The 22,954-nt window shown below is 39.8% G+C and overlaps 1 protein-coding gene across 2 annotated transcripts in view; it reads left to right on the top strand.

Moving 5' to 3' along the window:
- Positions 1–13,839: 13,839 nt before the first annotated feature.
- The window catches only part of rxrab (retinoid x receptor, alpha b), a 38,679-nt gene continuing 29,564 nt past the window's right edge, over positions 13,840–22,954 (top strand). For both annotated transcript variants that reach the window (XM_027003108.3, XM_027003107.3), the window contains exon 1: positions 13,840–14,055. In XM_027003108.3, the coding sequence (XP_026858909.3) occupies positions 14,028–14,055 (28 nt within the window). In that variant the 5' untranslated portion in view covers positions 13,840–14,027. The remainder of the gene's footprint in view (positions 14,056–22,954) is intronic.

Raw genomic sequence — 22,954 nt, 5'->3', positions numbered from 1 at the left:
TTTTTGCACTTACTACAAGCAACAGAATAAAAACACAAAGGGAGACACACACACACACACACACACACACACACACACACACACACACACACACACACACACACACGCTACAATTTTGAATATCTCTACATACTTTGCAATGGTACACTGCAGTTACTCACCTGGAATCTTCTTCTGATTATATATGCATATACATACATATACATACACATACATACATATGCATATACATACATATACATAAACATAAAACATGCAAAAACATGTCACCCTTTGCAGTGACCTAAAATGTTCTTTAAGATTGCCTTACAACACTCATGAGCACTAATAGAATTAGTCAGAAGGTGGCAGCATTTCTCGCTCTGTTGAAGCAAACGTCAGCGCCTCGCTGTGAAATTGGCATCTCTGAACGTGTCTGACCATTATATTCAGCTAATTTGTGTTGTCTTAGTCTCCTTTACCCAGCAATCTTTTAGAATTATGGTTGATTACATATATTTAAATTGTATTCAAACAAATAACCTGATTCTTATATATATATATATATATATATATATATATATATATATATATATATATATATATATATATATATATATATATATATATACATATATTCGAGAGAAAGAACTCTGTTTTAGTTTGGTTGCTTAGGCCAGCTTTATATATATATATATGGTTGCTTAGGCCAGCTTTATATATATATATATGGTTGCTTAGGCCAGCTTTATATATATATATATATATATATATATATATATATATATATATATATATATATATATATGGTTGCTTAGGCCAGCTTTATATATATATATATGGTTGCTTAGGCCAGCTTTATATATATATAAATATATGGTTGCTTAGGCCAGCTTTTTGATAAAACGCAGCGAATGGTTTTGCGCCGCCACACAGCTCTCATTCCCTTTAGGTTGTGACAAGTCGCCTGTTTTATCTACAAAGGCGCCTCATGATTCATACAGAAATGAGCAGAGGAAAAGTGCTGAGACAGCACTCTGACAAGGTCGCGGGAGGCCGTATGAATTACCGGAGGAAAGTTTTTGGCAAGGCTTCAAAGTCACCGCTCCGGTTAACGTACATCTCATGAGACAAGTTGTGTTAAAATGCGGTAGCCTTCAGAAGGATCATTCATTCTTTATCAAGGACCATTTTACGAATGTAACAAGAAAAACAAAGGAAATCATACAGTAATAAATAAACTGACCAGCACGGGAAACAGAAGGCTATTGTTAAGATAACCTGGTAAACATGCCCTGTTTTTTGCTGAATAATCAATTAGACTACTGCTAGTACCAAAATTGAGGTAGAAGTTATAGAATACTTACTTAGGCCTTGATGTCAGACATTTATACAAATAATTAGTAATTATTACTACAAAGTAATTAGTCAATAAAACACTAAAGCCTAATGGTGCATTTGGTTTCTAATGACATTCAGATACTTATTGTACTTTTTCTCTGTTTATTGGAACCATGTTTCACATCTGTGGTTCTCATTACATGGAGTTTTGGAGTATTTTGATTGGAGTATCGCAGTTGGGAATAAATGAGAGAAAGGTGTATCAAAACATTTTCAGTGTCACCATGTATTGCATTTGGTTGTTGCACTATTAGACCTAATGCCATTTTAAACATTAAGGTTGCATCTATTCTAGTTATCAACAAGGACACCCTATGGGCCATATATCTTACCATTGGCTATTGTTCTTTGTTGACTGGCTAAACCAAATAATATTCATGTGATATTTATAACAATAGGGTTGTCAAAGTATATTAGACCAAGAAAAGCCACAAACTAAAAGTACTAGGACAGATTTTGGGCTACAACCTTTCTTAAAACATTTATGTCTAAAAGGCTTACTGGTCACTGATCATGAATCAAATGCTTTAAGTTTTTGTTAGAAAAAAAATAATTTTATCAATCATTGAAAATGTTTTGTGTGTGTGTGTGTGTGTGTGTGTGTGTGTGTGTGTGTGTGTGTGTGTGTGTGTGTGTGTGTATGTGTCTGTCTGAAGAGGCTTCTGTCTTCCACAATTTGTCTGGAGCTCACTGGGTCAGGGTCAGTGTGTGTGTGTGTGTGTGTGTGTGTGTGTGTGTGTGTGTGTGTGTGTGTGTGTGTAGTAGTAGTAGTAGTAGTAGTGTAAAACTCCAGTGAGAAGCCAGATTTGCTCATAATGAGGCGAGAGCACTCTTTTAGTTCACACACAATGATGTGGAGTCACACTGCAAAGGAACTGGTTTAATGTTGTCTAACATGGTGGGAGCTAATCAGATCTCAAGGGTGCACACACACACACACACACACACCCACGCACGCACGCACGCACGCACACACACACACATATACGCCAGAGACTGGGGCTGTCAGAGTGGATCAGTCTTTGAACATGTAGCAAGAAACACATCTATTTATTCTTTTGTCTTTTCGCTCTTGCTTTTTAATAAACTCTGGGATTTCCACATTCTCTTGTTGAATCATCCAGATCTTCCTCATTTTCTGTTACAGTGCTGTTCTAATGTCCCCATGATTGTTATTTAACATATTTTCCCCCCAATTGATATTGTCTGTGAACAATAGACCATACATGCAATGGCCAAAGGTCATCAGATACTGGAAAACCTTGAGACTGTGCAGTCTATATGAAGTCATCATACATCTTTCATGTTAAATTAAGAGAGAAAAACAAGGGAGATTGGTCTCTCTTAACCACTTCATTAATCTGACAGAATGTAGAATAGAACACAGAAACCGTACATTTAATAAAAGTATTGTATTCACCTCAGACCCTGAATGCAGGTCATTACCAACACATACCACATTGCTGAGTTGTATGATTCATTGACTGAATGTGAACTGCTTTACAGTTAATGTTGCATTTCAGAGAGACTGTTAAGGCCCATAGTCAGGCAGAAGCCAGGAATCCATTCTGTTTAGTAATCCTGTTCTCCGTATTGGATTACACAGAGGAGACACTGCAGTCTGTGCAACAGAGAACGCACCTATGGTGCTAAATGAAGCCTGCATCCCATTAGCAAGGTCTAGGTGGCTGCACCAGTCACACTGACACCATAAACTGTGGGACGGTGATGAGCCACAAATAGCATGGAAAGATACGCAGGAGTGTGATGGCTTCAGTAATTGAAGCCTTTTATAATTCATATAAAATGTTAAAATCAGGCTGAGCTTCCCTGATCTTGTAATAAGGATTATTATTTAAAAGCATGATCACTAATTGCTTCGCTTAGCTTGGTTACTTTGCTGCTGGGTGATGTATTGCAAAATAAGTCCTTAAGAATGTGTCACTTATTGTGGTATCGGAAAAACGTAGAATCGACAAATATTTGAAAGAAAATATGCTCTCCATAATGAAAACTCTCGACCAACATGTGTTCTGGTAATAGGAGGTTTGATATTTGCCTTTCTGAATTTTTATGAGACACAGACCCATCATTCAGAGATGCAAATGATGAGATCAGAAGCAGCAAACATAGTCCCACTCTTGTATATGGGAAAATGACACATTATTTGAAATTACTGGCAAAGCTCCAGACCAAAATCACTAGACACCGTACCCACCCACAATCCCCCATTTAATCTCTGAAATATACATCCAAACCGCAAGCTAAACTGCCTCAGCATCAAGGCTTCAGGAAATTGCATCTCTCACAGTGCTCTGTTACACTGCATTATAACAGCGCAACTTCGCTCTGACTGTATTAACTTTCATGTGTAGTTTGTGAGAGACTGCTATGACCTGTTTGGTCAGAGGTCATTGCAAAGTGCATTAGAGTCTGGGCTTTGCCATTGGGTGATCACTCTCCTGAAGTTTTGTGCAGATGTTCGCAAATGAGTAAGACTGACTCTGCCAGGGTCTGGTCTATGAAAGTTGCAAAAACCCAAAGGAAAACCACTTAGGACCATTAACAGACGGTGTGGAGGAAACTATGGGCAGAAATAATGCACCATAATTCTGTCTAATGTTACCTCTGAGAGATACTTCTGGTTAGTGTTTGAGCAAAGTTTCAGACAAACGGTTGGACATAACTCCAAAGTATTTTGTGGGTGGAATAGAGAACCAAAAGAAAGAATTCCGTATATTGAGTTACTACACAATTCATGAAAAGAGAACTTATTGGCTACACAGTTGAGATATCCTGCTGATCCAGCTTCCCTTTTTGTTAACCTTTTAACACATGACTTGAGCTTCTTTCTCGCATGTCTTTTTCTACAACTTCACAGCTATACTTACTGCTCAGGGTCTAGCTGTGCAAGGCATAAATACATGAAGACCATTAATCCACTGTAACCAATTTTTTTTTTTTCATTAGGACTAAGCACATGTTCCAGCACAAAGCAGGACTTTGAGAATGCAGCACATTAGTTATGGTGATGACATATGGGCTGAGATTAAAAAGCCCAGGGTTTTAGCCTTGTCCTCCATTACTCGAACTCATCACTGAGGTCATTTGTATTCTGTTTTGAATTATGTTTGAATTGAGTCTGGGGCTGTTGATGCAGGAAACCATTAAGGGAGGAAGTTATATGGGATCTTGGGTAATGTCTGGTTTCTGTACTCATTCGTATGAGAGAGAGAGAGAGATGCTGTGTGACTCTGAAAGTGATGAAAGGAGGATGCCTTTGAATTGGAATATTTTTAACAAATCTACCATTTGGAACAACTCTGATTAAAGAACTTTAAATGTTATGGCATATACTCATAAAGTTAACACAGCTCGCAAGCACAATAACACTGTTGTCACTGTCACAACCTCCCATGAAATATAGCATTATTACAACATTCTTATAAATACAATATTAGCAGAAATTAGTTTCTCAAATTCCATCAGCTAAAATCTCTTATGCTCTCCAAAAATCTAATTAAAAGAAAACACATTATATCTACCCTGGGCCAATTTCAGACTCTAACAGTGCATCAACTACAAACAAATTCCTATCTAAATTGCACAAAATAATATAAAAATCAGATCTAACAATAATCCTACTGACCAGACAATGGAAAGAAGATCATTGCCAGAACTGATTTCTGTACACAAATGTGCAAGAATAATCTCTTTTAATAATCTCCAATTACCTACAATTTATCCAATACAAAGCCATTCAGAAAATACAATACACCAGGCACAAGATATTTAAAATGGGATTCACCTCCTCTGAAATCTGTACACAATGCACACAAAACACCAGAGATTATTATATACAGGCCATATGACACTGTACACCTATAAAACATTTTGGCAATAAGTTTCAAATTTCTTATAACACTCCTTAAACATCCCTCTGTCTTTATCTCCAGCAATGTCTACTGGGAGATGCATCAGGAATCTTCCATAGCAATATTTACAGTATTAACCATTGCCAAGAAATCTATCCTCATGAACTGGAAATCAAAAAATACCATCTCCATTACTCACTGGAAAAACTTACTAAGGGGCTTCATTTCAATGGGAAAATTATAGGTATCCATAAAAAAAATGCTCATTTTGACTTTATCCGGACACCTTCTCATCAATTATCTACAACAGTGACCATCCCAGTAAAAACACCACAAGGAAAGCAGACACATCTAGCCCCCTGTAATACACCATATAATCTATTTACACTACAAACTAATATTCTCTGGCCCAGTTACGATCTCTCTCTTATACACACTCACCCCCTCTCCCTCACAGACCCATTAAACAATGATTCTAAATTCTAATTAATTATACTGTAACCACTAATTAAATATATTAAGTGTTTATCTATTTAATTTTATCTGTTAATTTAATTTGATCTTCTTGTAAATACTTATTATTGAATTTTATTATTGTATTTTAATTTCTGTTATCATTATTTCCTTTTTTTGTCTTCCCTCTTTAATGATTTGTTATTATTAATAGTCTCAATATTCAATAGTCCTCTGAAAATTGGGGTTGTGGTGAACCTGGAAAAAAAAACAACCAACATATTCAAATTTGAATTTAGAAACATGTTTATATAAAGATGTCTTGTGCTAAATAGTCGCCTGCAATGTTAGACATTCTGAAAGTTAAGTGTGACTCTCATATGTGAGGTAACCGGCCAGTGGTGACTACACTGTGCAGTCATTTACTATAACCACAATGCTCTTTCTCCTGCTCCTACAAACTCTGTCATTCTTGAATGAAAATGAATGACTTCAGACTGCCTTTGCCCTGGTGCAGTCATGTGAAGATGAGACCATCTCCTCCTATAAATAGAGGAGGAAATGATAAAGAGACAGTTAGGTCAAATAACTTTTTATAAATGCTGTGGATTTTTTTTTTTTCTGAGCATGCACAAAACTAGCAATGCCATTATAATTACTGGAGTTTTAGCTCCATGAGACATATGAATTATCAAGGGTGTAGCGTTGAGCGGTAAGGAGGCATGTGCTGGAGGAGCGAGATTTAATAGGGGCAAATCCAAAATCAGGGTCGTTTAGGCAGTCCAGGGTCACATAGCCGACACGGAGAGTACTGGGATACATTACAAAACAAAAACACACGAAGGCAAACTAGGGAAACAGGCTATAACTAAGGCAAGGGAACACTCAGGACTAGGCAACACGAAGGCTAAGATAAACACACAGGCACGAAATACAAACGACCAGCAAACATTAATTCAAAAAATGAAACAACGAAACAAACAAACAAACAATGAACAGCAACGACCAAGGCACACAACAGGGTTTAAATACACGAACTCGAAACGAGGGACAGGTGTACGCAATCAATGTGAGAACAAAACGAAACTATGGAACGGAACTAAACACATGACAGGGAAAACACGGAACATGGAAGGGACTGATCGTGACAAAGGGAAATATGTCATATAAGGAGGAATTTGTTCTGAAATTCCAGGTTGTAGTCAGCTCCACTCTGTGTGCTCATATTTTTATTACATCAGTGACTGAAATATAGAATCAGTCCAATGTCAAATTGATTTAATCCCAGAATAAAACATTCAGGTGCTAATCAAACTGATATGATGACATTGAATGGAAAACTGTGTGTGATGCACAGGACTGAGCATGGATACAGTTCACCGTTATGCTCTCTGAAGTTAATCACAGTGCGTGGGTGCTTTGTCAAAGGTTGCATTCATTCCTAAGTCATGGGCATTTCTCATGTGACCCTTTATCACAGATTTCGAAACCACTCACAATTTCTTATTCTTGGTCACACTGCAGTACATAATCCTGTAATGGGTCATAGTAAAACATTTTGTCAAAGTGAGTTGTCTTGGTAAAACTGATGTATAGAGGGGATGTAAAAGTGTTGTTTTCAGCAACATTCTCACCCACAGGCCAACAGTGACATAGCAGGTGTCATCATCCACCACCACTGTTTATCTTATTTATAGACACCCCCTCCAGAGTGACAGAGTTTTAAAAATAGAGTAGAATTGTGAAACAAAATATCATTTGGGTTTTACATTCCATTAGGCTGCCTTACAGTTTTACGGTGTGTGTTGATTTGATTCATGTAATTAGGAGGCGAAAAGAACGTTTTAATAACTCAACTAACAATTAAAAAAAAATTCTAACTCTGTTTTTGATATTGTGTTGTTAAACATTTTATTGTGAGTCTGACAAGAAAGGCAGGTCCGTTTTTTTCTCTTTTATCATTTTTCCTTTCCTCTTTCTTCAGTGAAAACAATGACATATGATGTCTGGAGAGCGTAGAGTAATCAGAGGAAGTCAGAGGAATGCCATTATTGCTTTAGCTGCTAAGAGCCTTTTTTCTTTTAACCTCAGGGAATATAGGCTATAGGCTCAGAATCCCAGTTTATGCTGTTTATAATCAAGAATAAGAATACAAAAAAAAACCCCGCGTCATATAGCTTCACTTCTATCATGCACGGTGTTAGATAAATACATTTAGCAAACCTTATCAGTGCTCAGCATGATAACAGAGATCAGTCACCTACACAAATTTCAAGACTCCTGTAAAAGTCATGTAAAAGTATTTCATGATAGGAGAAAGCAACGCTCGCTTGATAGCTAACTTCAATGCAGTAGTGCAGGGGGGCATGCCTGAGCATGACTTGCATAAGCACTGCAGGCAGGCTGGCTCATCGAGTTGTTTTCAGCTTGTCAGAAAATGACAGCTTGCCATATGGAAAGCAAAATGACTGAGGAGCGAACAAATGATCGCAGGACGCATCTTCATTTAAAGGAACGCTGTATACAAAATCCACAAGCGCGGTATTAGTTTAGACAACATTCCTGATGTAGCCAGTTAGAACAGCCAAGCATGGCATACCATACCATACCAACCAATCAAGAGCATATGAGACCTTCATGAGCCCTTGTATGAACAATCTGGAACTTGAAAAGTAAAATACAATTTGGGGAAACTTTTTCCCCCAAACTACTTGCTCAAACACAATGCTTCTCACACAGAGTATACTGCCATTTGTCATTTTACTGATAACACCTTTCAACATTTGCATGTATCCAATGTAACCATTTATACTGTATAGCACTACGGTAGAATGACAGAGACACAAAGGCTAAAATTGCCACCCAGGTTGCAAAACTGAGCAGAAGTTGCACATCTAGCGTTTTCCCATGTTTTAGAGGTGACTTTGTTCTTTGTCCCGGTGGATCTGTGGCACAGTCTCATGGCTCTGATCATTTATCAAGAAAAATCATATTAATATGAGCTCATATTAATATGAAATCATATTAATATGCGTTTCTGGGAATAAATACATTTATTTATTAAATACATACTCTGTGGTCCCTCTGCATATTGGGGAAAGTAGGAAAGCTGATTGCTAGAGAAAGTGAGGACTCTGTTCTGGAGGCGGTGCCTTTCACTCTGGCTTCTCACTCCACACAGCACATGTTCTAGTCACTCGTGTGTTGTTTCTTTTTTCCACTGAAAAACAGAAATTCTTCATCATATTTGTGTATAATCTTTGAGCAGCCCTCTTATTTTACAATATTTACACTGAGAACGTTTTTACAAGTGTTTTAGAACTCTAAAATGGTAATAGAAAAAAACCCATTTAAAATAGTTACGTTTTTCACTAAAATGTCTGATAAATTACTGCTGAAAGTAGTACTGTATGATCACATTTTATGGAGGAAACTTTATTTTCTTCATAAAATATTTTCAGAACAATTTTAGCCTGTATAGGCTCTGAGAAATGCTATATGCTATTGGCTAATTGTTTCAGGGCTATGAATTATTTATTTATTTATTTTGTAAAGAAAGGAAAAAAAGTTATATTTCTCTAATTGTTGAAAAATTCACGTGACATCGTTTTAAAATATGATTTTATCTGGACAGGTAAAGTGACCCAGGACCTTGTCACCTCGGCATCAGACAACACTAAAGTCCCACTCTTGGGTTTCAAATTATTCCCATTCACTGGACCCAGAGAAGGCAAGCAGGCTACAAGGAGGCTCGCTGCCTGACGATAGTGGAGCGAAATGACCTGACTCTGACCCACTCTCGGGTGAAGTTCGCCTTGCTGTGGTCTCTCCAAACTATTACAAAATGGCAGAATCTCAGCTAAAGGGGTCCCCAAAGGACATTCTGAGGGACGACAGGCAGCGGAGCGCTGATGGATCCGCTGTAAATCTGGGATGTCTTTAAACAAAGCACGTGAGCACACATTAAATACAGGAGAGCTATGATTGTGCTACTGCTTATCAAGCAACAATTGTTTTTTTATTGTTAAAAAGGTGTTTAAATATATATTTTATTATGTATCTTTAACGTGAATAGAGAGCATATTAACCAAACTAAAACGTTTAAGCAAAAAAAGTACTTAAATGTGTTCCCATAGTTTTAAGTCTAATTAGTTTAGTGTAATCCAGCTAGCCTATCTCATTTGTACCTTACCTACTTAAAGGCAGGTCATTAACACAACAGACTTGGCTCCAGTATTGTAGAGCCAGGTGGTTTTCAGAGCACCCCTTCCATATGGTGTCCTTTTGCTTGCCTCACTCTCTACTCACTCTCTCTCTCTCTCTCTCTCTCTCTCTCTCTCTCTCTCTCTCTCTCTCTCTCTCTCTCTGTCACTCTTTCTTTCTCTGTTTGTCTCTCCATTTCCTTCTCTCTTCCTTGAACTCATTGCATTGACTTCCTGAGAAAGTCTTAACTGCTGACAGGTCTTTGAGGTGAAGCAGACTTTTGTTGTGAATGTACAGTGTGTGTGTGTGTGTGTGTGTGTGTGTGTGTGTGTGTGTGTGTGTGTGTGTGTGTGTGTGAGTGTGTGTGTGTGTGTGTGTGTGTGTGTGTGTGTGTGACAGAGACAGAGAGAAAGAGCGAAAGAAGGAAAAGAGAGAGAAAAGAGAAGTAGAGATCTTAATGAAAAGCAGATGTGCCACCATGAGTTTATGGTTAGAGTTGGCCCCTATGGTTGTATGTGTGTGTGTGTGGACACGTGTGAACGCTTGCGTGTATTTTCAGGTCTGTGCCCCACTTGTCTCCTAACCGCTGGTCGCTCTCTGTCTCTCAGCGTCTGATGGGGCCACAGCGAAAGAGCATGCGTGCTGCTCGGTGTTGCTAGCCTGCGGAGTTCACAGGGAGTTGACCATCTGGAGGAGCTGGTAGAGACGAACAGTGAGGGACCGTGTGCCAGGTATCTGGGGCTGTGGAGCAGTCAGACACACTTCACTCCACAATTACCCAAATTCATGTCCCCCCCCCCCCTCCCCCGAAAAAAAAACAACTTCCTGTAGTAATCAAAAACTCATCCATGATCTACAGGAAGACATCTACTTCTGAATTATTTTAAGAGTAATTCTGATAATAATGTGGTATGTATGTCTGATTTACGGTCAGAGCTTGGGATGGTCTGACATTCATTGGGCTCTGATACTGGACCCTTTCTTTGAAGCCCTCTGGACTTAATATTTTAGTTTCACATTCATCCACCAACAGCTTGCTTTGATGATTTTGATGGGAAAGCGTCCCATCACTAATTCATAGAATCTTAAGAAACAAAAGACTATTTTAAAAAGTGATTTGTCCACTGATGATTGCGTGACAGCAAGTGTTTGTGTGTGTGTGTGTGTGTGTGTGTGTGTGTGTGTGTGTGTGTGTATGTTTGCATGTGTGTGTTTGTGTGTCCAGAGGAAAACAGGTTTAATGGGCTGTGCGCTGGTGGGGCATTCCCTTGAAGTAGAAGGAAGTGTGGAGATTTATGACAGGCCTGATTACCCCTCTCTTTCCTCTAGGGTGACTACCCAGCAGGGAGGGGGGCAGAGAAGAGAGAAAGTATGAGAGAGAGAGAAAGCGAGAGAGAGAGACAGAGAGAGAGAGAGAGACGCACTAAATCACAGCCCCCTGAGTCCCTGCACTTGGCGTTGATCCCTGAGAGATCGGTCAGAAAGCCATATCTCAATTTGTCTGCGAACATGCTGCCCTGCGGCCAGGCCTCTCAGCCTTTTCACCTGCTGGTTGCTTGGCTTTGGTGGAAGTCCTACTCCATATGACTGATCGCACTGTTACAGAGGTGAAACTAAGAGATTTTGCTCTCACGTATTATCGAAATGTTGGGAATTCAATTGTGGAGAGCATTGTGATTATGTGATTAAGTTATTATTATACTGTCATGAGGTGCAGTGTGTCTGAAATTTGTAACATGGATGGATTAATTGGGAGAATGAACAATATATATATATATAATATATATAATCATATATATAAATAAATTAAAAATGTTCACTTTTATTATTTTTGCTAATTATTTTGTGTTATAAAACTCTCTTTCTCTATTCTTTCCATTTGTCTTTGTCTGTTTGTGTCTCTTCCCACAGAGTATGAGTTAACAGTAGAGACTGACCTCAGGGCTGCTCGTGACTCCTGATCCCCGATGAGGAATGTGAACCCAAGACCTCAACTGACCAAGCTCAGCAGACCAGCACATAATGCATGTTACCACTGTAGAATGTAGTTACATTTCAGTGCAGAACACTTACTGTGTCGTGAGCTTGTTGAAGACTTCTGCCACAGATAGACGAGCTTTTACGATTGGCTGAAAACAAAACAAGGACTTACTAAATTCAGATGTCCAGTGGCATTGCCTTCGAGGCCAGCCATTAATTTAAACAGAGAATCTTCAGATCAGAGAACCTTCAAGCAAACTATGACACCCCCAGGTTAGCAATAGGCCCCAGGACTGTGAGAAAGTGCTTCTCAATCGGGATGTGGGCGGGGCGGAGAGGATCGCATGGGCCGGCTCACCTTCCAGTGTCGGGGAGTGGCAATGGGGATGTACCAAAATGAGCAGGGCTCCTTCTCCTCGGTGGATGATAGTTGGGAAGTGCGACAGGGCTTGGGACCATGCGGGTCGTCGTCGTAACCTCTGACTCTCTTCTCATCCATTTCCCCAGCCATGCCCAGCTGCAGTGCGAAGCTCTCAGGTGATATGTGTACAAAATAAACTAATACATAAAACACTCTACTCATAGCTCCATTTAATGCTCTTCTGTGTCCCATTTATTCACATATATATTATTTTTGGAAAGATTCCTTTTCAGAAATGCATATCACTCACTAATGAAGTCTGGAGTACAAAAATATGTTCAAAAACTTGTTCAAATCAAATTTATTCAAATCAGTTTCAGCTTCACTGAACTAAAACCTTTGTCCAAGCCTCCCAAATCTCCACAAGCAGTACAGCTATCGTAGCACAATACATATTCATGCAAAGTCAGGATTAGCTCAAGCACTCAGAAAACATGAAGGCTGCCCGTATGCAAGGAGAAACACACATCATTTCCTGAAGACATGACAGGGGCTATTTGGACTAAATTTGGACTAAAGATAATTGCTCCTCTCTTTTATATAGTGTCCACATTCTTAAGGAGCACGTGTATCTGTTCAAAGAGAGCATGCAACAGCGTAGAAGAAAGTGTGTGTGTCGTAGCGAGGCAATGTCTCTAGGCTCATTGGTATTCTGTAAGGATGTCTTGTGGGTTTCAAATATTTTCTATCTATCTCTCCCTCACTCACTCCTTGCTCTCACTGTACTCTGTCTGTATCTGCACATGTATGTAGATGTGAAATAACCACGGATAAAGGACTTTATCGCCGCAATTTCTATAAAAGCTGATTTTGCTCACATTGGTTACAAAAATATACCGCCTCATTGTGGCATTTCCGAATTATGCAATATAAAAACTGGAATTACTATAAAATGTGAAACGAATTCTTAAGTGTCACTCACCTCCCCCATGTACACTCGCATACAACAGGGACACATTCATGGAAACTCTTAAATTTATTTTCGGAAGTAAGTTGCCTTTATTTGCTCACTGCCTATTGCCCAGTAAATGTTTAGATCCTTAATGTGCTGTGCGCCTTAATGAATTATGAACTCCGTGCAGAATGCGGCAGTATTATTATGCTCAGACACTGAAAAAAGAAAGTACTGCTGAATGTAATGTGCTTATCTCTATTTCAAGGAATCAATAATGATAATGCATAAACTATAGAAAACATAAAAAGCAAAATAATGTAAAGAATTATACGATGCAGTGCTTCATGTTGTGTTAAAGCATTTTTTAAACTGCGCTTTTGCACTGTTTCTTTACACTTTTTCTCTCGCACGCCTGTAATGTCTAATGTCTACTTTAGACCCTCACAGCAAAAACCTTTCCGTGGCCGTAGGGATTTAATATGTTTACTTATTGTGCAGAATCGATCCAGTGACAACGGATTACGGGTCGCTACTTCTTGCGCGTCAATGCACTTGCGCTTGCACGAGTCGGAGTGCCCCTTGACGAGGCCCCCACTGCAAGGCAGCGCCAGATACTTTGAGCAGGAGTGAGGAGGATAGAGCGCAAGCCGATCTGCAAACTGGATGGAGCTGACAGAAGTAGATAGTTAGTGCTATTACTAAGTGCTTTTTGACAGCTGAATTCAGACTTGAGTTGGTTCGTGCTGGATCTTTATTGTCAGTCAACCCTCTGGAGGACCGTGTTGTTATCCATACGGAAAAGCGGCTGGCATGAGCTAACATGGAAACCAAACCTTTCTTGTCTCTAGGTAAGTTTCGCTACTGAAGAGTATGGTTTGCGTTATGTGAACAGTAATGCCATGTTTTGCATTAGTCTGAACGCTCAGCCCAGGTGTGCTTAGAATACTCCAGCGAGGTTATGAAACGCTCCAGTCTCGGAGTGCGCTCCGGTAAAAAGCGACCAGAGCGCTATTTATCCTCACATGTTAATGTTTGCCCCAAACACATTTAGATATTTCTTAGACAAAAATGTATTATTATTATTATTATTATTATTATTTCCTTAGCATTTTAACTGATGTGCGCCAGTACTTATATGAGTTTGGTTATTTGACAACTTCGCGATGTCTTTGTTTGTCGTTAAGTGTTGTTACTGGTATTCCTTGCACTGTCACGTTTGTCATCTCCCGTCCTCTGAAATCGAACACTTTGTCTCTACGACTTCAAAAGGTCAGAGCTGCTGCACTGTAGCTCAGGACGGCTGGAACACAAGGACTGAAGAATTTAACATTCCCGAGTCCTCTTGACCAAGTGCGAACCTTTTCTGTGAATAGTTCTGGGTAACCCTAACGGATGATAATTAACAGGATTCATTCGTGTCATTTCTGAACAGGCTTCAAAAATCAATGAGCACATCAGAGAAGAATTATTCAGTACAGCTGATGTTCCAATAAGGAGAAAAAAAGACTGATATACTTTAAATATGCCCCCCCCCCCCCACACACACACACACACTCCCCATGGAGTACAATTCTCCTCAATTTTTCATTATTTTGTGTCAAAGCTTCTCTAACTTATTAAAATGACTTTTTGTCATGATAGCTCTGGGCCCAGAATCTGACCACCCCTTCTTATACTGATCTTATAGGCTGTGATTGTTCTAACCAGAGGCCCAAGTCCATTGGCGTCAGGGAGAACTGTCGGCTCTCATTGTAGGAGGCTTGGAGGTGTTCAGGACCTCCCCAATAAAAGAGAACCAGTTTGGTTTACAGCATTGCAGTTTTGTGTTTCTGAGGAGGTGATTGGTCCCTTTGTGAATGTCTGCAGCTGTCAGTTTTATAGGGGAGCCTTTAAAGAGAAAGTTAATTGCTTAAAGTGACAGCATCTCACAGACACCCTCCAGCCACTGTCTGGCTTGGAATCAAAGACTGTGTGGGCTCCTACACAAGGCTGTGCAGAAGGGTCAAACTGCAGTGACAGTTAACACACACACACACACACACACACACACACACACACACACACACACACACACACACACACACATACACACAAACACGCACACCTACACACAAAGACACAGATTTGTAATTGCTTAAGTCTGTCTTCTTTCACTCCTTCCCAAAGTGTGGCCATTTAAGAACTTTTGCTTAAAAGCTTTTGAATATAACACGAGAGCTCATGTAAAGGATTGAGGAGGCTATCTGTGATATGATGAAGAGCCCTTTTGTTAATGATTTGCCCTGTGTACTGTATGCACTGATTCATTGATAACGGCTGTGAAGTTGTACTATGGACTGTTCTGCTTTTTTAGGCCTGTAACTTAGCTCTGACCCCCAGCTCTGCATTACTCACCATGACCTCGAACCCCCTGTGACCTAGAGCTCCCCCTGACTCAAAACCCTATGCAACCTGAACCTTTAAACTAATTTTACAAAGGGTCACTACAACAGGGCAATATTGACAGGTCTATGGGCCTGTCTTTTTCTCTTTCCATTGGTCCTGTAAAAGGGGATCATTTTGCTCTGTAATTCGCTTTGAGGTAATGGACTTGACATTTGGAGCCTCAGCTTGCAAACCCACCTACCCGTCTACTTTGACTGATTTGAAGAATAAACACCCTGTCGTTGGTACGAGTGCATGTGTGTGTGTGTGTGAGTGTGTGTGTGTGTGTGTGTGTGTGTGTGTGTGTGTGTCTGTCTCTTTCTCTGCAGAGACCTCTGTCTTCACTGCCGTAGCTATTCCACACGTTGTCTGGAGCATGCTGGATCAGGGCCAGTATAATGGCCTAAGAAATTTACATTTGTGTCTAGCATTGAGACATGTGTCTGTGTCTACCTTTGAGACATGTGTCTGTGCCTAAAGTTGAGACATGTGTCTGTGCCTAACGTTGAGGAATGTGTCTGTGTCTACCTTTGAGATATGTGTCTGTGCCTAACATTGAGACATGTGTCTGTGCCTAACGTTAAGACATGTGTCTGTGCCTAACATTCAGACATGGTAATAAGAGAGGAAGCTGTGTAATTACCAGGTGTGAACCTTTGAGGTTAAATCCCTCATTGTGCTATTTGTTGTAACTTCGACCACAGGCTGGGCAGATGTGTTTGCTATGGATTTTACGACAAAATGCATGTACGTTTGAGGCTGTTTTTTTATGTTCATATATGGTCATTTGACTTTCCAGATATTTTGTAAATACACTTTTTTCTCCCGCTGTCTTGCACCCCTTGTTCTGGCCCATTCCTACACGTGTCCTGACTCTGTTGCAGGATGTGTCACGGGCTGAAGGCGGAGTCAAAATAAGATCTGGTGGCAATTTTGTTGTCCTTTAAAGCCTTGCATTCCGTCTCTCGTGAGAGCAACGAATTATACAAAATGCAGTAATGACCCCCTCAAACTACTGTTCATGTGATATGTGAGCAGGTGTGAGCTACTACGGTTACAGTCGAAAGAACAAAAGGATTTGATTAAAGAACTTGGATGAGGTGTTCTAGGGAAAAGAGGCATTATAGGAGATAGCAGACATTTTGTCCATGAGACCTAGTCCCTACTGAGTCCACATCCTACTGCTAAAACACTCACATATATGTTTTCAAGAAATAAAAGTTTTGTATAAATAAAATAAAAATAACTTCATTAATACTAGTGTTCTGCTCTTTAAAAGGACATAATAAAAAGAGACTGAATCTCTGTAGCGTATTTACACAGTACCACGTATCAACCACGTATCAAACCTGTGCCAAACATCCAGCACAGTTGCCTCATGTTTTCTTACAGACTGAGGAATCTGAGAATCTTTGAAACTTAAGCGGTCATACCTGTCTGGTCCTATAGGCGAAGTGATGTTGCCAAAGAAAGAATTTAAACGACGGTGCCACAGTATTTCTGTCTGTCAACATCTCATGTTCAGAACATTCCTTTGTAGAAACTGCACAGACAAGATTGTCCTGCTGAGATCATAGGTTCTGTGTGTGCAATACAATTAAGTCATTTTTTTTGTTGCTGTTTTGTTTTGCTTTATTTGCTGATTGTTCATCGTTTCATATACATACATTTATGACAATTTTACATTAAAATTCTGAAATTCAGGCCATGTTTGAGGTCTGTCAAACTCCATTTAATCCATCCCAGTTAACAGCCTTAACATAACACCACCACTGACAAAGTAGTCATTACAGCAGGTTTGTGTTTTTGCTTGTGAAGCTCTGTTTCACTCTGTCTGGTCTGCACTGGCAATTTCACATGTTGATTATGTAAATGAGGCAGCTCCATTTTGTACCTAATAACCTAATTATTCTTCATGCATGGGGCTGGGTTGGTTCAGTGGGTTTGAAAGATCCATTTAAAAATTATGAAAATATTTTTTCCTTTCAGGTTGTTGTTGTTTAAAACATTAAAATTAAAATGAGGTTATTTTCAAATGCCATCGAGGTATTTATTGCAAAATGGCATCCAGTTATTTATTGTAGTACTGAAAATTAAATCAAGACACAATTTCTTCTAATCTAATTTGTCTTCACACTTTAAATGGGTTGATTTAAATTGAAGTTTTTCTTCATGTACACTATTTATCTCTAGGCACATAAGCTACATTTCATTGATGAATATGTAATGATGTTGTCACCTGCTGTTGTGTGTATGTCTGTACATTATACCATAAAGCTAGCACACAACTCCACTGGTCTCCAATAGCAGAGCAGGACCATGGATATGTACCTAGTTCAACAGGTTTCCGATCATAGAAATATCAGAGCTTTTAGGAACACCGCTGTGTGATTACACATCCCATATATATTCTAAACAAAATAATTAAGTTACACCTGTTTCTATATCTGATTTAAAGCAAATCTGTCACTGCATATATGCAGAACATGTTGCAGTTAGTTGGCTGTAATTGTCAATTTACTGTATCCAATTAAGCAATATCAGAGGGAGTGCTGTTATATTGAATATCAGCACAGAGGGCTGTGATTCAGCCATAGGCACAAGGCTGCAGCTTTTACTGCACTACACTGCAGATACTCAACTGTAATCACCTATTTCCCAACATCATTACTGTCATCCCATCAACTGGCAGTGCAGACAGATAGGTTATTAATGCAATTACCATTAGCATTAAAATGCTTTGCCACTGGAAATAACAAATCCTCAATTCTCATGGTCCAAAGGTGTTCAACAAAATGATCAGCACTCCTTTTCTTATTTCTCAAATGTAAAGCTGATTACATATTTTGCAAGAATTAATCAATTTTAATATTAATAAATTTACATGCAGCACATCTAGAGTGGTTGCAGGCTACAGATCCAGTTATCAGAATGGTCATTTATCTCACTTTTGAGGAGCAAGTCTTTGATATCTTTGTCTTGTCTGTAGGAGATTAGTGGAGGATCTTTTAAAAGGGCCTCTGTGTCATCCTAGAGGATTCTGTTTTATTTGTAGGATGATACATTTGTGTTGTCTTAACAGTAGATGGTTTATAGGACAGTACATCTGTTCTCAGGTAAAACATGAGCAAATGCATCATCTGTGACTTGCTTCTGAAATCCACAGTCCTGAAAATGTTCACACATTTTCATACTTCTCTGGAGGAAGTCTTCATTCTCAATGCAAAAGTCATTGAGTCTTAATAGCAGTGAGGAAGGGATGGAGTTTTTGCAGCCATCGGAATGTGAAGAGTTGTTTTGCAAATAGGAATGAGAGACAGTAGGCTTATGGTGTTATTTAACAGACTTAACTGAACCATCTAAAACGGTTCTCCTCGTGCCAGGATGTGCATATACTCTATGTATATTCCAGAGCTGGGTGGAACTTAGAGAAGGAAAAAATAAACAGCTGGAGTTCTTAAAATGTGCATGTAGCAATACCAAAAATGTCATTAATGTATCCCAGAAATACTAATACAGAATAACTCTAAACTGCTTCACCTTTGACTCCAACTACTACTAGCAAATAAGAGGAGTTAGTACAGGCATGGGATTTTTTGAGAAACATAGACACACACACACACACACACACACACACACACACACACACACACACACACAAACACACACACACACACACACACACACACACACACACACAGTTTCTCTGGAAACTATATACCTAATTATATATAGTTCAACATATGTTCTTTTATCTAAAAAATATATTTTCCACACTATTCCACATTGCCCGCTGTTAATGACAGAAACGGCTCAAATTGGCAGCTTCTGTGTTTTGGTACAGTTTGTTCTTGACAAGAATATCTGACGTTTCAGACATGCTTTGCTTTGTTCATGGTCAGATTTGGCATGGGGTTCTTCACTTTCCTTTGTTCTGTGGTCTTTGGTATAAGTGCTGAGAACTGGGACATACTGTCTCAGGCCTGAGAGGTGAGACCTGCTGGGATCCTCTATGTGAGCATGTATCCCTCAGGGCTGACTGAGGCATCTTTGGGGGAATGTTTACCAGTAATGTTCACCAGTGATGCACAGTGATGACACTGGTACTTTTGGTCTCTTTTGCTCTGATGGCTTTTAAGGTGTCAGACATGCTCAATCTTATGTTTTTGATGCATGTTGATACATATTTTCCCATCATTGAGCTTGGTCCAGCTCTTCTGATGGGTTCCCTTTTGCAAATGTTGGCGTTTTGGTTGTTCTGCCCAGTGACTGGCATGTATAGCACTTGCTCAGACCCTCAGACTTTCATATTTTCATTTTTTATAAGGCTTGTTTATACTAGAGCATGTGTGTGATATAGAACAGCAGGAAGTCATAGGAGAACAATGAAGAGGTGAGGAACAGGATGCTGGAGCAGTGCGTGTGCGTGTGCGTGTGTGTGTGTGTGTGTGTGTGTGTGTGTGTGTGTGTGTGTGTGGCGTGCGTGCGTGCGTGCGTGCGTGCGTGTGCGCGTGCGCGTGCGCGTGCGCGTGCGCGTGCGCGTGCGCGTGTGTGTGCCTGCCCATGCAAATGTGTGTTCTTGTCCTGACAAAAAATAGAGATTGTGTGTGTGTATATGTCTGTATTTCCACATGCGTGCTTGCATGTTTCTCTTAGGTTTGTTGTTTTTTGTGGTAAAAAGCACATTGTATATTGGTATTTGCAAGAATGATTTCTGTAGAGCAATAAATAATTTTGGTTACTCTTTAACTAAATAAGACTTATCCAGTATTATATGGACAGTTTTCAGGCAAAGAAAATAGAGTACTTCTGTTGAGGGTTTGGTTCTGATAAAACTATTTTCAGTCATGTTTTTTATATTTCTCATAAGGAAATTATAAAGCAATAGGTTGCGATCCAGGTAAACACCGAGGAGGTCTCATGGATACACCCCTCTGCTACTCAGTTAAAAAGTATTAAGAATGAGACGCATCTGTAGAGATCAGAACTTACAGTGAATGCAACCTATGTCTCAGGAATGCTTTTCAACTAAGAGGTGACTACTTCAATAAACGTGCTACCTGCTCCATTTCATTCCAAACAGAAAGTTTATTTTTATCTTCTGCTTTCCAGTAGCCAGTATACACAACTGTCATAATATTTGCTTTGTTTAGTGGTGCTATTCTGTGCCCTCTGTTTTGTCTAGTGTGCTATATAAAGTTCTCTGGGCTGCCACTCTGTGAGTGCAGTAGGAAAATTCACTGGCTATGGAAGTCATTGGGTATTGCAATCTGGCCGGCAAATGATGCCCGGACACACACTGCCTTCCAGCATTCTGTCAGAATGAGTTCACTCTCTAATTTTCTGCAAGCATGATCACATGAATTAAACTATGAAAGGGGAAGAGACAAAAAGAAAGAGAGAGAGAGACTGGGAGGAAAATAGAGACAGAGAAAGACGGTCAAAGAAAGGAGATACAAAAAGGAGATTTTGTTTATGTTTCTAAAGTGAACTCCTTCAAAAACTCTGTTTAATATCTTTTTTCCTGGCAAAGGAACAGCAGAGCCCTCCATGAATCCCCTCCACAGATATATCACTCTTACATCCCACTGCAGGGCGAACAGGGTATTGGGGAAATGCTCGTCCGTGCCTGGCTGCTATAGCTTGGCACAATCAGTGCTTCAGTAGTGTTAATCATTCCATTTTGGTTATTCAGTATATGTGAGGATCTGCACATGTTCATTCTCTCCAAACACACATGGATGCAAACACACACACATGCAGACACAAACGTAACCAGAAACAGTTGATGTAGTCAGTAAGCTCATGTCTTTTCTTGTGGTGATCTGAGTACCATTTCTGTGTATTTCCTTTATCAGGATGCTGGATTTGCATATGGATATGAAAATCCGTGTGTGTGTGTGTGTGCACGTGCATGTGCACTCCATTTTCCTCAGGCATACAACAGAGGAGTGGCTGTAGGTTGATTTAATTCGGAAAGTATGCGGGCTACACTGGGAATCAATTTTAGGAACTATCTGGCACACCCATAATACTGGAAATTAATTATGAGAAGGGGAAGAATTATTTTGCTTAATTTGGAGTCCTGTCACTGTTTGTTTTGTTTTGTTTTTTGACACATAACTGCAAGGTTTCAAGAAAAGTATCATTAAGTTTATGAAATATTACCTAGAAATATTTTTGATTCATTGTTAAATTGGGGAGTTATTGAGGCATTATGAGTGTGAGAGAGAGGGGTGGGGTAGGGGTGTGTGTGTGGGGGGGGGGGGGGGGGGGGTTGGCAGGTTATGAGGAAACTCTGTAGGACTCCAGAGAGAGGAGGAGAGAGAGAGGGGGAGCGTTAGTGTGGCGCTCACAGGGAAAGTGAAAGGAATGAACTGAGGCCATGAAGTTGAACACAGGGTCAAGAGTTCCTCCCAGCCCAGGATAAACCCCTCCCCCTTTGCTGCCCGACTACATTACACCTCATGTCTCTTCCTATTTCTCTGGATTCCTTCTCTCCATTTCTCGACCCCCCCCACCCCCCACCCCCTGCCCTAGTCCCCTCTCCTACATACTTTCCAACTATGTACCGTGTGTGTGTGTGTTTGTGTTTAGCGTGTGGAGGTATGGCTGGGCACCTAAGATGGAATTCCACAACTATTTTAAGAAGTCACCGAAGCTGCCTAAGTTTAGTCTGTTTTTCCCATCTATCTCCTTCTCTATATCCTCCCTCTCCCTTTCTCTCGTAATGTGTATGTTTGCAGTCATTACTTGGATGAAGAATCGTGCTGATAAATGGTGCTCTGCACCAGGATAGCTTGGCACACAGTGATTGGATGCTGTAGATTGGAGCTTTTTTTTGGTGCTTGCCATGTGGCACCAGGGGAGCATCTTTGCTTTGGTCTGCTTTGAAGAACACAGTCTGCTCACGTGGGAAGCTGCTGCTCACTGCTCATGTTTGCTCATGTGCAAAGCCAAGCCCAACATTGTCTTCCCACGTGTGCCTTCCACAAGCCATGTATACCCTCAGGATTATCAGCTGCCTGTCAGAAGTTTTCATTTTAATTTAAAAGCCTTTTTTGGCATCCAGCTGCAATGACATATTCAATTGCAATTCAATTCAAGTGCTGGTCATGTGACTACTCACATGACTTTGGAAAATGAATTACCTTGCATTGTCACCCAGACCATCAGCCTTTAAAGTACTGATTACTTTACTTAATCGATCATCAAATTTTAATTACAAAATCACCTCATTTCACCTTTTATTTTTATGATATTATTATAATTTGTTGTTGTTGTTAAAATTTCATCTGCTCAAATACAGTGTTCAAGACTAAC

This window comes from Electrophorus electricus, chromosome 5 (genome assembly GCF_041902795.1).
Source record: "Electrophorus electricus isolate QZ-2024a chromosome 5, ASM4190279v1, whole genome shotgun sequence".
Taxonomy (NCBI): domain Eukaryota; kingdom Metazoa; phylum Chordata; class Actinopteri; order Gymnotiformes; family Gymnotidae; genus Electrophorus; species Electrophorus electricus.
This window is presented reverse-complemented; position numbering and strand designations above follow the sequence as displayed.